Raw genomic sequence first — 14,305 nt, 5'->3', positions numbered from 1 at the left:
ATACAGTGAAATAGTAAAATAAAAAATTGTAGGGACCATCAAAATATTTTTGTTATATTGAAACACAGGAAAGGATTAAAAAAAAAACATAAATTTTGAAGTAAAAAAGTTTTTAAAAAAAACAATTTATCTATTACAATTTATATAGAACCAACATTCACATTTTCAGAACACAAATTATATTGAACACAGAATAAAAATTTACACTGTAATAAAAAAAATTAAGTTATCAAAATTTCTTTGGCAAACATTTAAAATAGCAAAACGGTAGCACTGATAGTTGGAATCCTGCTTATCTAATTGTTATTATTGCTGTTTGAAGCTGTTATTTTCCACTAAAAGAAATCTGTAATTGGGCTACAATTTGAAAAATTGTAGACCTATAAATTCCCACTTCTGTCCGGCTGTCTTTCCTTAATCTCGAGAATGAATAGATGAAAAACGAGACCAGATGTGAAAACCTTAGGAGCAGGAGGCACCGATTAACTATATGCAAACTTCTGACGCAAACCAGATTTCAAGTCACACATTTTCCCCTGAAAGGTGTTAGATAGATGAACAACACATCTCTATGGTTAAAGGAAAGGTATGATCTACATAGGCAAGCCACTACTAATTTGGGGTGAAGAACCTATATTTTAAATTAAAAAATTATTAAAAATATGATTAAAAATTGCAGCCTAGCATTGTGATGATGTCACAATAAATAATTGTTCTTATTTGTGTTGTTTATCCAAGTTTTTTTCAATAAATCACTGTGATACAACATTCCAGTACACTATAAGGCACACATTTTTCCCCCCTTTATTTTAATTTCTTTCCTTTTCCTTTCATTTTCATTTTTGCACATCATTGTCTTCTCCTTTTCCAGAGATAACTACTTTCATTTCTTTTTGCTTTTCTCATAAACTTAAAAGAAATAACTGTAAAGTAATAGCGTTTCCGGATTATTTGACATAATATTCATCATTTATGAAAATAAAAGACATGCATTTATAGATTTCATTATAATGAAATTTTTCTTTCGTTGTAACGGACAGAATTTTTACAGTATTAGGTTAAACTGAAACATTTTTGCATTGAGTTGAATAGGAAACAGGAGGGGATTCAAGATAAATTCCTTATACTGAAAATTTGTTAAACTGGCATTTGTTATATCAACATTTCATTGTATACTGAAGTTTTTGAAATGGTTAATTTGATGGTGTGAAATCAGATGAAACACATTAGATTTATTATGCAGCAGTATCATATTTAGTCAACCAAATATTCAAAACTACATAAGAACATAATAATCTAATAGGTGCTATTAGAGATTAATATATTTCATATTGTCAGATAAATTTAAAAATTTATGATCAACTAATTTTAATATAGTATAATAGTTTATTCTGTTCAATATGTAATTATACATATATAACTAAAAAACGTTGCTTTTTATTATATGTTACAGTAAAAACACGTTTTAACTAGTTGAAACTAGTTTTTACTGGATGTCATTGTTAAAACCCGTTTTGTCTAATTAAAACTAGAATTTACTGCTGTACATGTTTTGATTTTAGATAAAACTAGTTTTAACTTTTAACATTAGTTAAAATTAATTTTAGCTAAATAAATATGTTTGGGGGAAATAAATAAAGTGATGATTGGGATTAAAACATTTGTATTAATTAATACGATATTTATTGAAAATATTGGTTACACATCTGTGTTATCAACATTAATTAACCCTTTGTCCCTGAAGGCACCGATCGATCGGTACCCTGGCTTTTTAAGCAAAACTTCGATGGTTCCAATTCATCATTACTTTGGTAAATATCGATTTTTGTAAAATTTATTAACAACAAATATAATCTTGTTCGATATGAAGTGAATAAAGTATAATAATTCATTATATTAGTTGATAGCAGTATAAAATTTTGATTTCGAACAAATGTTTGATATAATGTGCGATAATTTCACAACGAATAAACATACATGCGTAAGTGTTATATCCAATTGTACAAAACAATATTCTACCACTTTCTGGCTCAGTGCCAGCAAACAGCCATGTAACTAGACAATGTTAATTTTCACAAAATGTTACAAATTATCAAGTTTATGTGTCAGTTCTGATATATATATATATTTTTTTGTTATAAATTTTTCTAATAAAATGTATTGAAAAATATCATATTTAAAACTAAAGATATTAATAAATGTAAGTGATGTTTTTCATATAGATATAATGATAATTTGATTTTTGGTGAACTTTTAAAATAATATCGCCTGACTGACCTATATTGCCTTAGGAGGGATCGCAAAGTAAACATAAACAAGATGTCGGGGGAAAAAGGGTTAAAGCGATATGAAATTCATCATACACTATAGGAACGTGTTAGCTGAATGACCTTGATCAAAACAGTTTTTACTATGCCATTTTGTTAAAACCCGTTTTGTCTAGTTAAAACTAGTTTTAACTCAAATTCATTTTTGACTAGCAGTAAATTCTAGTTATAACAATGACATCCAGTAAAAACTAGTTTCAACTATTTAAAACGCATTTTAACTAAAAACGGGTTTTTACTGTAACATATATATAAAATAGAAAACATGATATAATTATCCATGATAAATTATATGCACAATACATTTAACAAATTTTAATTTCCTGAACATAAAATAATATTCTGCCATATAGAAGTGTGTGTCATCCAGCAATGTCACATTCTTTTTGGTCCACTACCTCCACACATGCATTACTGTCATAGCATTATGCCCTGTATGAGTAGCAATATCACAGTATGAAAATCTGTCTCCAGGCAGGCCAATCATGTATCCATGTTCAAATTCTGTTGAACCTTGTTATTGCACCCTTCATTGTTAATGAGGCATAATGAGTTTCAGAAACACACCTCGCTATCCACAATCCACTACTTATATAGTTTCTAAACAATCCTATATTTATATCCCTTACTTGACAGCTAAGAGTATGCTACTGAGCCTAGATATGTGCAATCACTGCAATTTTGATCATTTGCATATCACACCCTGGTTTACATATCCTTTAAGTTTCAAGCTAATATTACAATTCCTTCATATTGTTGCAATTTTCACAAACAATAGCATATATTAATTGATATTTTATTTATAATTTGTAATATAAATATTTTAAAATTTCATACTTTGTGACAATTATAAGAAGTTTAAATAGTTATAATTTCAATAGAAGATGGAATAAAATAGTATTAATTGGATGGTAGTAAAAATAATTGGTTATACAGTATAAACACACATACAAAAAATTTTTAAATCCAACATATCTAACTTTATTCATTGCTAACATTTTCAGCCATCTTTAATGTCCTTCAGGATATTCATAAAATATGAAAATTTAGTTGAAACTTATGGCGATTTTAGGTGCAACCAATCACATAATGTTCGATAATTTAAATGTAATTTTTGTATGTTTTATTCTATCCTGTTTGAATTTTGATATTGCACAAAAAGCCTAAAGGAGGCCTTAATAGCCTTCTTCAGGCTATTTGTGCAATATCAGATGATTTAAAATGTTAGGAATGAATAAAGTTAGACATACTGAGTTTATTTTGTAAGTGTTTATATGTTAATTAGATGCAAGTTTCTTGATAGTGATCTGATATTGATTCCTTAGTTTCACACAGAAATTTCATGTGTTAGGTTTTCAATCCTTTTAAAATTTTGACATATTGGGCTTTTCATGGTGTCAGAATTTTGGCATGTCAAGCTTTTGATCCGATTTAGATTTTGATCAGATCCCAAATCAGATTCAAATTAGCATTTCATACTTGTAATTTATTTTAAATTGTAAATTGTATTTTAATAAATAAATTTAAATAATGAAAAAATTATACATTAACTTACAAACCTGAATTTAATGGGGAAGTACCATCGGAGCCACCTATCGCATATAAATAACCTCCTAGCACAGAGACTGCAACACCTAATCGCTTGGTACTCATTGGTGCAACTTTAGTCCACCTATTCGTCTGTGGGTCATATCTTAAATAAAAACAATATAGTTTTAAATATTGTTATGTAATTATGTTCATTCATTTTCAATAAATTAAACTAACCGTTCTACAAAATTAAGACAGGAAACGCCATCTTGACCCCCGACAGCATAAAGATAACCATCAAGAACTGCTACACCAACACTTGTTCGACAAGAACTAGTTGGTTCAACATCACAGCTCCACTGATTTGTTTGTGGATCATACCTATATATAATTTTAAAATAATACATTAATGATGACATTACAAAATGATCAATTCAACAAAAAAAATTAAAAATAGCAATATTACCTTTCAATGCTATTCAAATAAGACTGGCCATCATGTCCACCTACAGCATAAAGTAAATCATTTAGAACTGCAACACCTACACCACATCTTCTCTTGCTCATTGGAGCAGCCATACGCCATTCATTTGTCTGTGGATCATATCTTTCTACACTAGCTATGGCATCTCCACTACACCAACCACCAACTAATAAATAAACAAATATCACACTTTAATAATAGTAATAATAATAAAATGTAGTTACAATATAAAATAGTTAAGTTTTTCTTAAATATTTGTATTATGTTCAACACAAAGAATATTTTGAAAGAATAAAATAAAAATATGAAAGTCAAAAACTATGCATTGTTTTGTGATTAAGTTCTTAATACATTGTGTTTCTAAATTAAGTACCAACACCTTGATTTTAAATTACTGAGGCAAAACTGTATTGAAAACATAGAAGAGAAAAATTAACAAATTTCTTTTCATTAACAAAATATCGGCTACACTGAAACATATACCACTCATTTTAAGCAAATAAAGTTTTTGTTTTATTGCATTGTTATTTCAGCAAAGTTGTTAAAAAAAAGTTTCAGCAAAAAACACAACTGCCAACTTTAGCATGCTGAACAATGACTAGACAATGTGCTTTTAGAAATTTTGACTTTAACATTTCTCTTTCATATGAATTTTTCAAAGGAATTTTATAAATAACTAGCAGGTAAGCCCAGCATTGCCCAGGAAAAAAAATAAGTACAAACATTAAGATTATTAGATTATTTTGTACTTCTAACCCTTCTGTTATATTATAGTATTTGATTTATATAACTACAAAGGTTATCTTATGTAAGGGTTTATCACACTGAGTGATCAATCTAACACATTTTAAAAATTCTTTAAATTGTGTACTGTAGAGGATGAAAATTTTTAAAATGTGTTAGATTGATCACTCAGTGTGATAAACCCTTACATAAGATAACCTTTGTAGTTATATAAGTCAAATGCTATAATATAACAAATATTAAAATGAAAGCCATATAAAGGGTTTGGTTATTTCGGCCTACAATTATCATGCTTATTCTGATACTCAGATGGCACAAAATGGCACAATTTCATTGATCAAGTAGATACCAATTGAAAATACAATATCTTAAAAAAATTGTATTTTCTTATAATGTTAGCACTAACAAACTGTTTAATTCACAGCTGAATTTCAAATAGTGATCTGCCAATGAATCAAATTTTATAAAAACTGGACCAAATATTTAAATCGCATTTGTACTGAATGCATGTGCAGTAGTTCTCTGCATTCCAACTCAACTTAATGTTCAACCTTTTTTAATCATCTTACGGGGACTGCATGCACATACTGTATTCAAAATCCGTACCATTCGATTTATTTTCAAATGTCAACAGCCAGCCTAGTAAAAATAAGAATTGACCTAAAGAAATGCCCAGAAGGGGTAACAAAAATGTTTGTCACTTAAACGTTATTCATGCCGGGTAATTGGTTTGTGAGTCGTACCCCATTCTGGTGTTGTGCAGTTAAACAAATATTTAAACTTCACACCCTCGAAAATCACTTAAAGCATATTTTGTGCAGGCCAGTAACCTCATATGTAATTTTCCGATTTGAATGCCACCATACTAATGGATATGATAGGAAGAGGGAACTGCTGCAGATGGAGGTTGAAGTTATAATGTTATTTTCGTCTACAAGTACTTAATTTCTATTATCAGGACTTATTAGACTGGTTTTAAGGATTCTGCAACACAGTTTCACAGATCAGAAATTTCTTTTATTTGATATACCTGTCTGATATACCTGATATAAAATATATCTGATATATCTGTATATCAAATAAAAGAAATTTCTGATCTGTGAAACTGTGTTGCAGAATCCTTAAAACCAGTCTAATAAGTCCTGATAATAGAAATTACGTACTTGTAGATGAAAATAACATTACAATAAATTAAGGATATTGAAGCATATTAATTTAAGGAGGTTGAAGTTAATTTGACCAAAGGTAGTAGCTGTCCTACTCCTGGGAGAGAGAATGATCAACAACTATTACTTAATAGTGGTCTACTATTAATATTTGAAAAGTGATCCATGTTGGATAAGTTGTGATGGCCCTGCATATGATCAAAGTTGCTAACCTTAAGGTCCGAAAGCCTTGATATGAGACTTCTTTAAATTTTAATAAAAAATGCAAGAATAATTGCTTTTATGTGATCCTGTATAATAACTGGTGAGACCAAGTTAAAAAAGTAAAACTCAGCAAAAACATCTACGTAAAGTCCAGTATGCTTATGCCGCAACTTTCAAAGTTGCGGCATAAGCATACTGGAAACAGATTTGACAGTAAGACTCAACATGTGAATAAAGTGCACATTACACAGACTACAATTACAGGAAATTTCAAATGAAGCAATGTTGCCATGATAATAAATAGGAAAAATAAATATTGGCACAGAAAGACTTCAAACTCTACTTTATGCCTTAAAATTGTTGCACATACATTAATTAGGCTAAACGTTAGAACATCTTAAATAGTATCAGTGAAAAAAGTTTGGGGCTATGGGTTTATGAGTTATTAAGGGAGATGAAATCAGGAGAGGAGGTAGATGTCCAGGTTTCCTGGTAGTTAAGCATGTCCTCTTAAATATCATATTTATAGAAAAATTATTAGAATTGGTTTGGTTTATTTGATTATGACAACCTGACACATGAGCAATCTGTCAAAGAGGATGCATCCTGGAAAGACTTATGTAAAGCTAGCCACAATTTAAGTGTTACGTAAGTGAAGAAAACCCAGAAAACTCCTCGTGGCCAGTCTATTGGCCATGTGCGAACTCACGACCGTGACCATGATGTTCAGTGGTTTTATCTACTTAGTTACTAGAGAGTACTTATTGTGCTGCAATTTGAAAAAAATTGTAACCTATAAATTTCCACTGTCGTCTGTTTGTCTCTGTCCTTCCTTAATCTCAAGAATGGAGTTAGATAGATAAAACCTGAGATCAGACATGGAAATTATAAGAGAAAGAGGACCAGATTAACTATATATTATGAACTTCTGTTTTCTACTACAAATTATGTTATTTCAATTCAAAAATTTTCCCCTGAACAGAGTTAGATACATAACTAGCATGACACTGTTGCTAACAGGAAATTAATGATATACAGTGGCAAACCACTATTACATTCCACGCAGTCAAGTGCTATGTGCTACCTGTCACAATAATGGCATAATGGCGCACCTATTTCTCACTATTTCATTATTGCTGTAATTTGGTGAATATTAGGGTTTCTCAAACAGGATCCCAGTTGTTTTTTAACCTGGGAAATCCTGAAAATTTCTTAAAAATTTACTTTTTTCTTATTTTGTGTTAAGGTTGAGGAAATTTTGCAAATAGAAAGTATAATTAACTCATAAACTGTCAGAATACATTTGTATTTATTAATTTTAAACCTACTTATTAGTTTTTTAAATTTTTGCTCATTATGGCATGTCACAAATGGTCAATAGTCAATAATCAATTTGTAGTTTATTTTTGGCAGGACTCTAAAAATTCTTTACTTGTCAGAACCTGTAATATCTGGAATAATTGTGCTTATGCTGTCTTAATTTTTAATCATGCCCAGTAGCTTCAATAACTGCATAACACCAGGTTGTGCAAATTGGGCAAGGATACAAACAAGTACAAAGTCTGCAAGTATGAAGTTTTGTAAAGTACTATTTTTAGTAGCTTAGGAAACCAACTATAATTGCGGTCGGTAAAACTTCCGTTAACCTAACGGGTACTTTACGCGGATTCGAGATTAGTTTGCCAGGCCTGGGCTTTTAAGCGTGCACCGAAAAATTAGTAATAATAACGATAAATATCAAGTCAGATCAAAAGTTCAAATATATTTAATTAGCAACTAGAACGTACTACGTACAAATGTTAATAATCCAAACAAAATTTATTAACGAAATTCAACAAGTCAACCCGACAATAAACTCAGCTACTTAGCTTAACTTAATATTAATTCCCCTTTGAAATTCGACAAATCAAATACTTAGAAACTATGAACAAAATCTCTTACTAATTAAACGTCTATCCATCACCTCACTATATGAAGAAACTATTTCCTCAATCCTTTCGATATCGTCAAATCGTCAATCGAACTCCTCTTTAACACCTTGGATCATCCAATTATCAATCTGGACTTCTATCAGAAAATACTTCGCTTTCGAATTAACCTCGCTCTCAAAGTCGCCTCGATTTGGAATTCACCTCTCCTTCTTCGGTTAACGTACGGGTTTTATACTGTGAGGTGACGTCACACTTGAGCTGAGTTACTCCCCTTATTTACATACTTAGTTGCTAACATTAATTTTCTTTTCTGGCAGCTTTAAGTTTCTGACAAAGCTTATAAACCGTTTACAAGATATTTATCATAATTTTCTGGGATGTTTAAGACGGTTTATCAAGTATTTCTCTACTAGTGATTGTGGGGACTCCCCCCTCCATTTTTTTTTCTGCGAACTGTTACTTCCGCCGGGCAGCGCAAGTGCGCAAGATTTTTCCTACAACGCTTATTTCTCCGTGAGTTGTTTTATCTTCATTTTTCATTATTAACAAGAGAGTGGTGGGGAACCTTCGTCCTAAATAAACATAAACCCCAAACAAAAGATAATAAAACGGAAAAATAATAATAAAATAAAAATAACGCTCGGATTCAGTTCCTTACAGTTTTTCTTGATAAACCTGATTATTAAAGAAAATGAAATGCCGAATTATTGGGCTATAAGCTTGATTTTTCTATTAAAGTAACCGAGGTAGACAAACCAAGAATACTAGAGAACAAAAGAAGTACTACAATCTCGAAAATGAACTAGAAATCTTCCAGGCTACAGGCAAAAAAAACACATCTGTCTTCTCTTAAATACATTAAAGACAATTCTACCCATGTGAATTGAATCGGAAAGGGAATTCTTGGTAGCAGGCTTTTCATTACTTAAATAAGAACCAGATTGAGTGATTGGAGTATTGACCATCTTTGCTTTTTAAAATCTTATTATAAAAATTCACGATAATATTATGTTTTATTTAAAGATGAAAATTACTTATTAAGTTAGAAGTTTGATCTAAGTTCATTTTTTTCAAATTTTCAACTCAATTCGAAGAATTTTTTTTTTTTTTTTTTTTTGTTGTTGTTGTATGCAGTTTCCAGCAAACTTTAATAAATTTTTTCTATTTGTGAACATTTCTACATGAGTCAAAGGTAATTTTTAATATACAGTATATCTTACACAGCATTATTAATATGATTTTGGAGGTTGCAGAATGTATTAAATTACTTTAAAAAATAAAAAATAATTATATTGTTTGATTTCAAGATATTTTGTATATCTTAAAAATAATTCTATCCCGGGATCCCAGGAAACAGTTCACTTTTATCCCGGAATCCCAGGAGAAGCAAAAGACTGGGAAATGAGAAACACTAGTGAATATAATATATATTTTTTAAAATTATATTTTTGTTAAATTTTTTCCAATAGATTGCTCTACATGTAAAGCCAGCAATCAAATGTAGATGGAACTTAGTCGATACAAAGAAATCCAATTTATAATTTGGGGTGGGATGTATGACATTATCTAAGTTGAACATAACTGCTGAGTTTCATAGTAACTGGTCAAACAGCCTAGTAGGAGTATAGCAAACAAACAAACAAACATTATCATTTATAAAAAACTAGTATATTGCTCATGCCAAGTTTACTTACTATACATACGAAATTAAGTCACTGTGTACGGCATTATCCAATATTTTTCTTTTCTTTTGAGCGACCCAACATATGGATCGCCCTATACAAGCGACTAAACGGTGAGTTACGTCACATCTCACACTATTAATGAGAAACAGTACCATGCATGTGCCGTATTACAGCACGTTCACATCATTGTACGTTTTCAAAAATCGTAGATTTGTATCGAATGTTGCCAAGAACATTAAATTTAAATTTTTGTATGTGTTCTCCTTTGTTTCAAACGTTCATATTCGTTTGAAACAAAGGAAGTTTCAAACTCATATTCGTGGGCAAAATTCGTTCATTCGCCCAAGGACGACGGAAATACATTTGTCGAAAGCACTCAAAAGAAAAGAAAAGAAAAATATTAGATAACGCCGTACACAGTGACTTATATTTTGTATATTATCATTTATATATGATATACATAGAAACAGGATGAGAATAACCAAAAATAACAGAAAACATACCTTTTTTTTTATCTAGCAAAGAAATTTAATGGATTAAAAACATTTTAAACCTCTATTTCTGTGTCTTCCTCAGTTACAAACAGTTAGAATAACTTAAGAAATTGAACAATTTAACAGAATCAAATGTATATCTAATATTGGATTTTGAAAAAAACAAAATACAAATTTTTAAATTTAAAATAAACCAATAAGAAAATAATTTAAATTAATGTAATAAGATAACACATAACCAAAATACATATAATATATACCTAAAACAGTCTGAATACAGTGTGAATAATAAACAAATGACGTAATTTTTACCATTGACATCACAACAACAATACAAAAACCAAGTTCTGTATTATAATAAAATTGGGGACATTATACAAAAATTATACAATAAAATATCAATGTAATAAAATTGTAGGGATTACTGAAATACCTTGTTATAGTGAAATTTTATTATACTGAAACGTAATAAAAAATGTCATAATGTTGAAAAAGCTATTAAAAAATGAAAAACTCTTACAGCTTCACAGCAAGGAATCTTTAAAATCATAGTTTTTCTAACTCTGATAGTTAAAGTAAATTTTGCACTTCTAAAATTCTATAAAAAACCAAAATGAATCAACAATTTATATTTGTATCTTTTCATTTTTGAGTCTTTCCACTTTGTGGGTACTTAATACCTTTGAATCTTGCCTATTATGGATTTGGCCAGGCTCACAATGGGGATGACCAGATGGTGAAACATGAGGTCCAACATATTCAGGTCAACTCACTCCTGAAAAATTTGGGAATCTACTCAAAGATAAACTTATTATTCTTTATCACTTTGACCAACTAGCCATGTTTGTTTATTCTTGCACTGTCTTGAACAAATAGTTCATGCATGAAGCACTAATAAACCATTTTCCAGAATATCTGTTGTTTATTGCTACACTTAAAACAAAATCCACTCTATAAATTCTCATGTTAACCCATTCCAATATGTTATCTGGCATATCTTTTTGTTTTATCAGAAAATGGCACAGGCTTTGTCATATCTACTGCATTCAAAATAATCTTGACTTCATCTTCTAAGACATCAGCTAAAGTCAAGATATTAGATAACTGTGCAGTAATGATATTCAATGTTCCCTCTAAGCTGTGCGGCCGTGCACTGCTCAAATTGTTGCTGCGCACGAGAATTTATGTGCCGCGCAGGCGAGCATGCACACTGATTTGAATTGTTGTTTACTTATTTCTCACTCTGTCTGCGACATGATTATTGCTATGTATATTTCGATTAAATACATTAAATCATTGACAAAAGATAATATTTTGTATGGAAGTATGTTTTAAAATGAATTTTAATCTCTACTTTATAATTAATTATTTTAATTTTTATTGAAAAAAATAAGATTTTATATATATATGTTCAGCAAAAATTTTTTTTTGCTCAGAGAAGTATATGTTCCGCTCATCTACAAAAAAAATTAGGGAGAACATTGATGATATTATATTATAAACTAAATAGATAATTATGACAAAAATCTGTTGCCAGATAAATGTTAAAATAGTATCCATTGACAAGAAAAGAAAACAAATTTATATATTTACAGATTTCATTATAATAATCAATTTCTTTCATAAAGGGTCAAACTTTAATTAAATTAAACTCAAATTTTCACTATAGCAATATTCATTAAATTTAATTATTTTATAAGTTAAAATGAAAGGTAAATTAGTGGAAAATTAAAAATGAATGTTTTTTGTACTAATAATTTTGTTATACTAATGATTACAATGACATTTTACAATGTTACAGAAAGAATTCTTACAAACATAAGTGGTTAACTTATAAATTTAGATTATGCTTCAAAAAATATCATTTGTAAGATATGTAATACATTATTTATTGACATTTATAAAAGATGAATGCAAGTCAAAGATAAAGCAAATTTTTAAAAATAGTTAAATATATACCTGCAAAGAGAACTTCTCCTCTACGTACAGGTTTACGAGGTCTAGTTCTTGGACCCTGCATCAATGGACGTTCTTGAGGAAGAAGAAGATAATTTTTTGCTTCATCTACTAAATCTCGACATGCTTCATCTCTTTTGATTAATGCCTCAGAACCAACTGTTCCTACAAGAAATTTTGGGCTAAGAAGTGGCAAACGGACATGTTGCAATACCTAAAATGAACAATAAATAAAATTAAAACTAAGTAGAAAATTATTCAAAAACATAAAAAAAGCAATTAATTGTAAAAAATTTTACCTGTGCTAAATGTTGATGTCTTTCAGTAACATTATATTTTACCCATGACATGACTGAACTGAATACCTGTTCTTCACTACGGACATTCAGTTCATCACTTGATATAATGTCAATTAATTGGTTTACAGGCAAGAGTAAAAATTCTTCACTTTCCATAACCTGTAATTACAATATTTCAATTTTTCACATAGAAAATAAGTTTTGATAAGACTAATAATATAAAACAAATGATAAACCTCTTGGAAATTATGCTGTGTAAATTTGTCAGCAATGCGTAAAAGTTCACGACAGGAATGAGTATCTGCAAAGGCTCTTATTCCAAGACAATTGGATGGATCAAGTTGTCGTTTCAGGAACTCACAACAAACTTCTTGTATTTCTACCATTTGCAGAAGACAAGCTGCAGGTAGTAATACTTGAACATTGTTCTCTTCAACAACAATATGAGAAGTATATGCAAAGTCAATTAATAATTCCATTGCATGTTCATCAATGTCACGAATAGTTACCTGTAAAGTTGTAATTTTCAACTATTTTGGGAAACAATAATCATTAATATTTTAAAAATTAATATTTACCTCTGTCTGTCTACTCTCTGCTAATTCTCCTGTAAACATGGCATGAAAATATGGTGAACAAGCTGAAAGAATAACTCTATGAGCAAATATTTTTCGAGCACCAACTATAAGTACAACATCACATAATTCTCTATGTTTATGTAACAAATTAATGGCTTCTAATGTATGTCTAGGATGTTTTTCTGAAGTATATTCAAGACGAGCTGGAGAAGGTGGACATTCTAAATCAGTATGAAGAATTTCCCCCATTCTTTTATCAGATCCTGAAATAGTTAAAAAAATATATATATATACATACACCATATTCACACACAATGTTCTTTAGTATATTATTTCAAAAATTGGGAAAATAATAGGCTTGTAAAAAAATTCTTCCAAATCTTTTTATATGTTTTTTATATGCCAATTATATAAGTTTAATTTCTGTTTCTTACAAATATTGGCTATTATTTTGCATTGTTTATTATGTCGTAGGCAAATTGGAAAAATCATCATCTATTTCAAAATCAAATATATCTTCTTAAGCCTTTAAGTTTCCAATACCCAAGATGAAAATTAACATCCAACAAACGTTTTCGATTCTCCTCCGAGATCTTTGTCAGGTTCTTTGACGGTTTTCAAAATGGAATGCGATGAAAAAATAGATTGCTTTTGAAATTCAAATGATAGAACGCCTCCCGCATGCAATAACTGAGAAAGATCCAACATGCATTTAATATACACGAGACTATGTCGTAAGTACGTGTTTGCGGTAGTGCACGGTAGGCTATACTTGGTTAGTAGGACATCCCTAAGGACGCAGAAGCAAGGTTGGAGTTTGATGGATGGATAGAGAGCCTGAAAATCCAACACCGTGACGTGAGCGCTCTCTGTAATCTGTGTATGCTTCAATGCGTCTACCAGCTCT

The 14,305-nt window shown here is 29.9% G+C and overlaps 1 protein-coding gene across 2 annotated transcripts in view; it reads right to left on the bottom strand.

Moving 5' to 3' along the window:
* Positions 1-14,305, bottom strand: part of dbo (Kelch-like protein diablo) — a 34,802-nt gene that overhangs the window by 3,779 nt on the left and 16,718 nt on the right. The window contains exons 2-8 of one of the 2 annotated variants that reach the window (XM_067280930.1): positions 13,399-13,661; positions 13,057-13,329; positions 12,821-12,979; positions 12,525-12,735; positions 4,324-4,507; positions 4,095-4,238; positions 3,887-4,020 (exon numbers count right to left, since the gene is read on the bottom strand). In XM_067280930.1, the coding sequence (XP_067137031.1) occupies positions 3,887-4,020; positions 4,095-4,238; positions 4,324-4,507; positions 12,525-12,735; positions 12,821-12,979; positions 13,057-13,329; positions 13,399-13,647 (1,354 nt within the window). In that variant the 5' untranslated portion in view covers positions 13,648-13,661. Of the gene's footprint in view, positions 1-3,886; positions 4,021-4,094; positions 4,239-4,323; positions 4,508-12,524; positions 12,736-12,820; positions 12,980-13,056; positions 13,330-13,398; positions 13,662-14,305 lie in introns of those variants that run through there. The other variant, XM_067280931.1, reaches the window with a different exon arrangement.

Source organism: Centruroides vittatus, unplaced genomic scaffold (assembly GCF_030686945.1).
Source record: "Centruroides vittatus isolate TY-2023 unplaced genomic scaffold, ASM3068694v2 contig_900, whole genome shotgun sequence".
Lineage (NCBI taxonomy): Eukaryota > Metazoa > Arthropoda > Arachnida > Scorpiones > Buthidae > Centruroides > Centruroides vittatus.
This window is presented reverse-complemented; position numbering and strand designations above follow the sequence as displayed.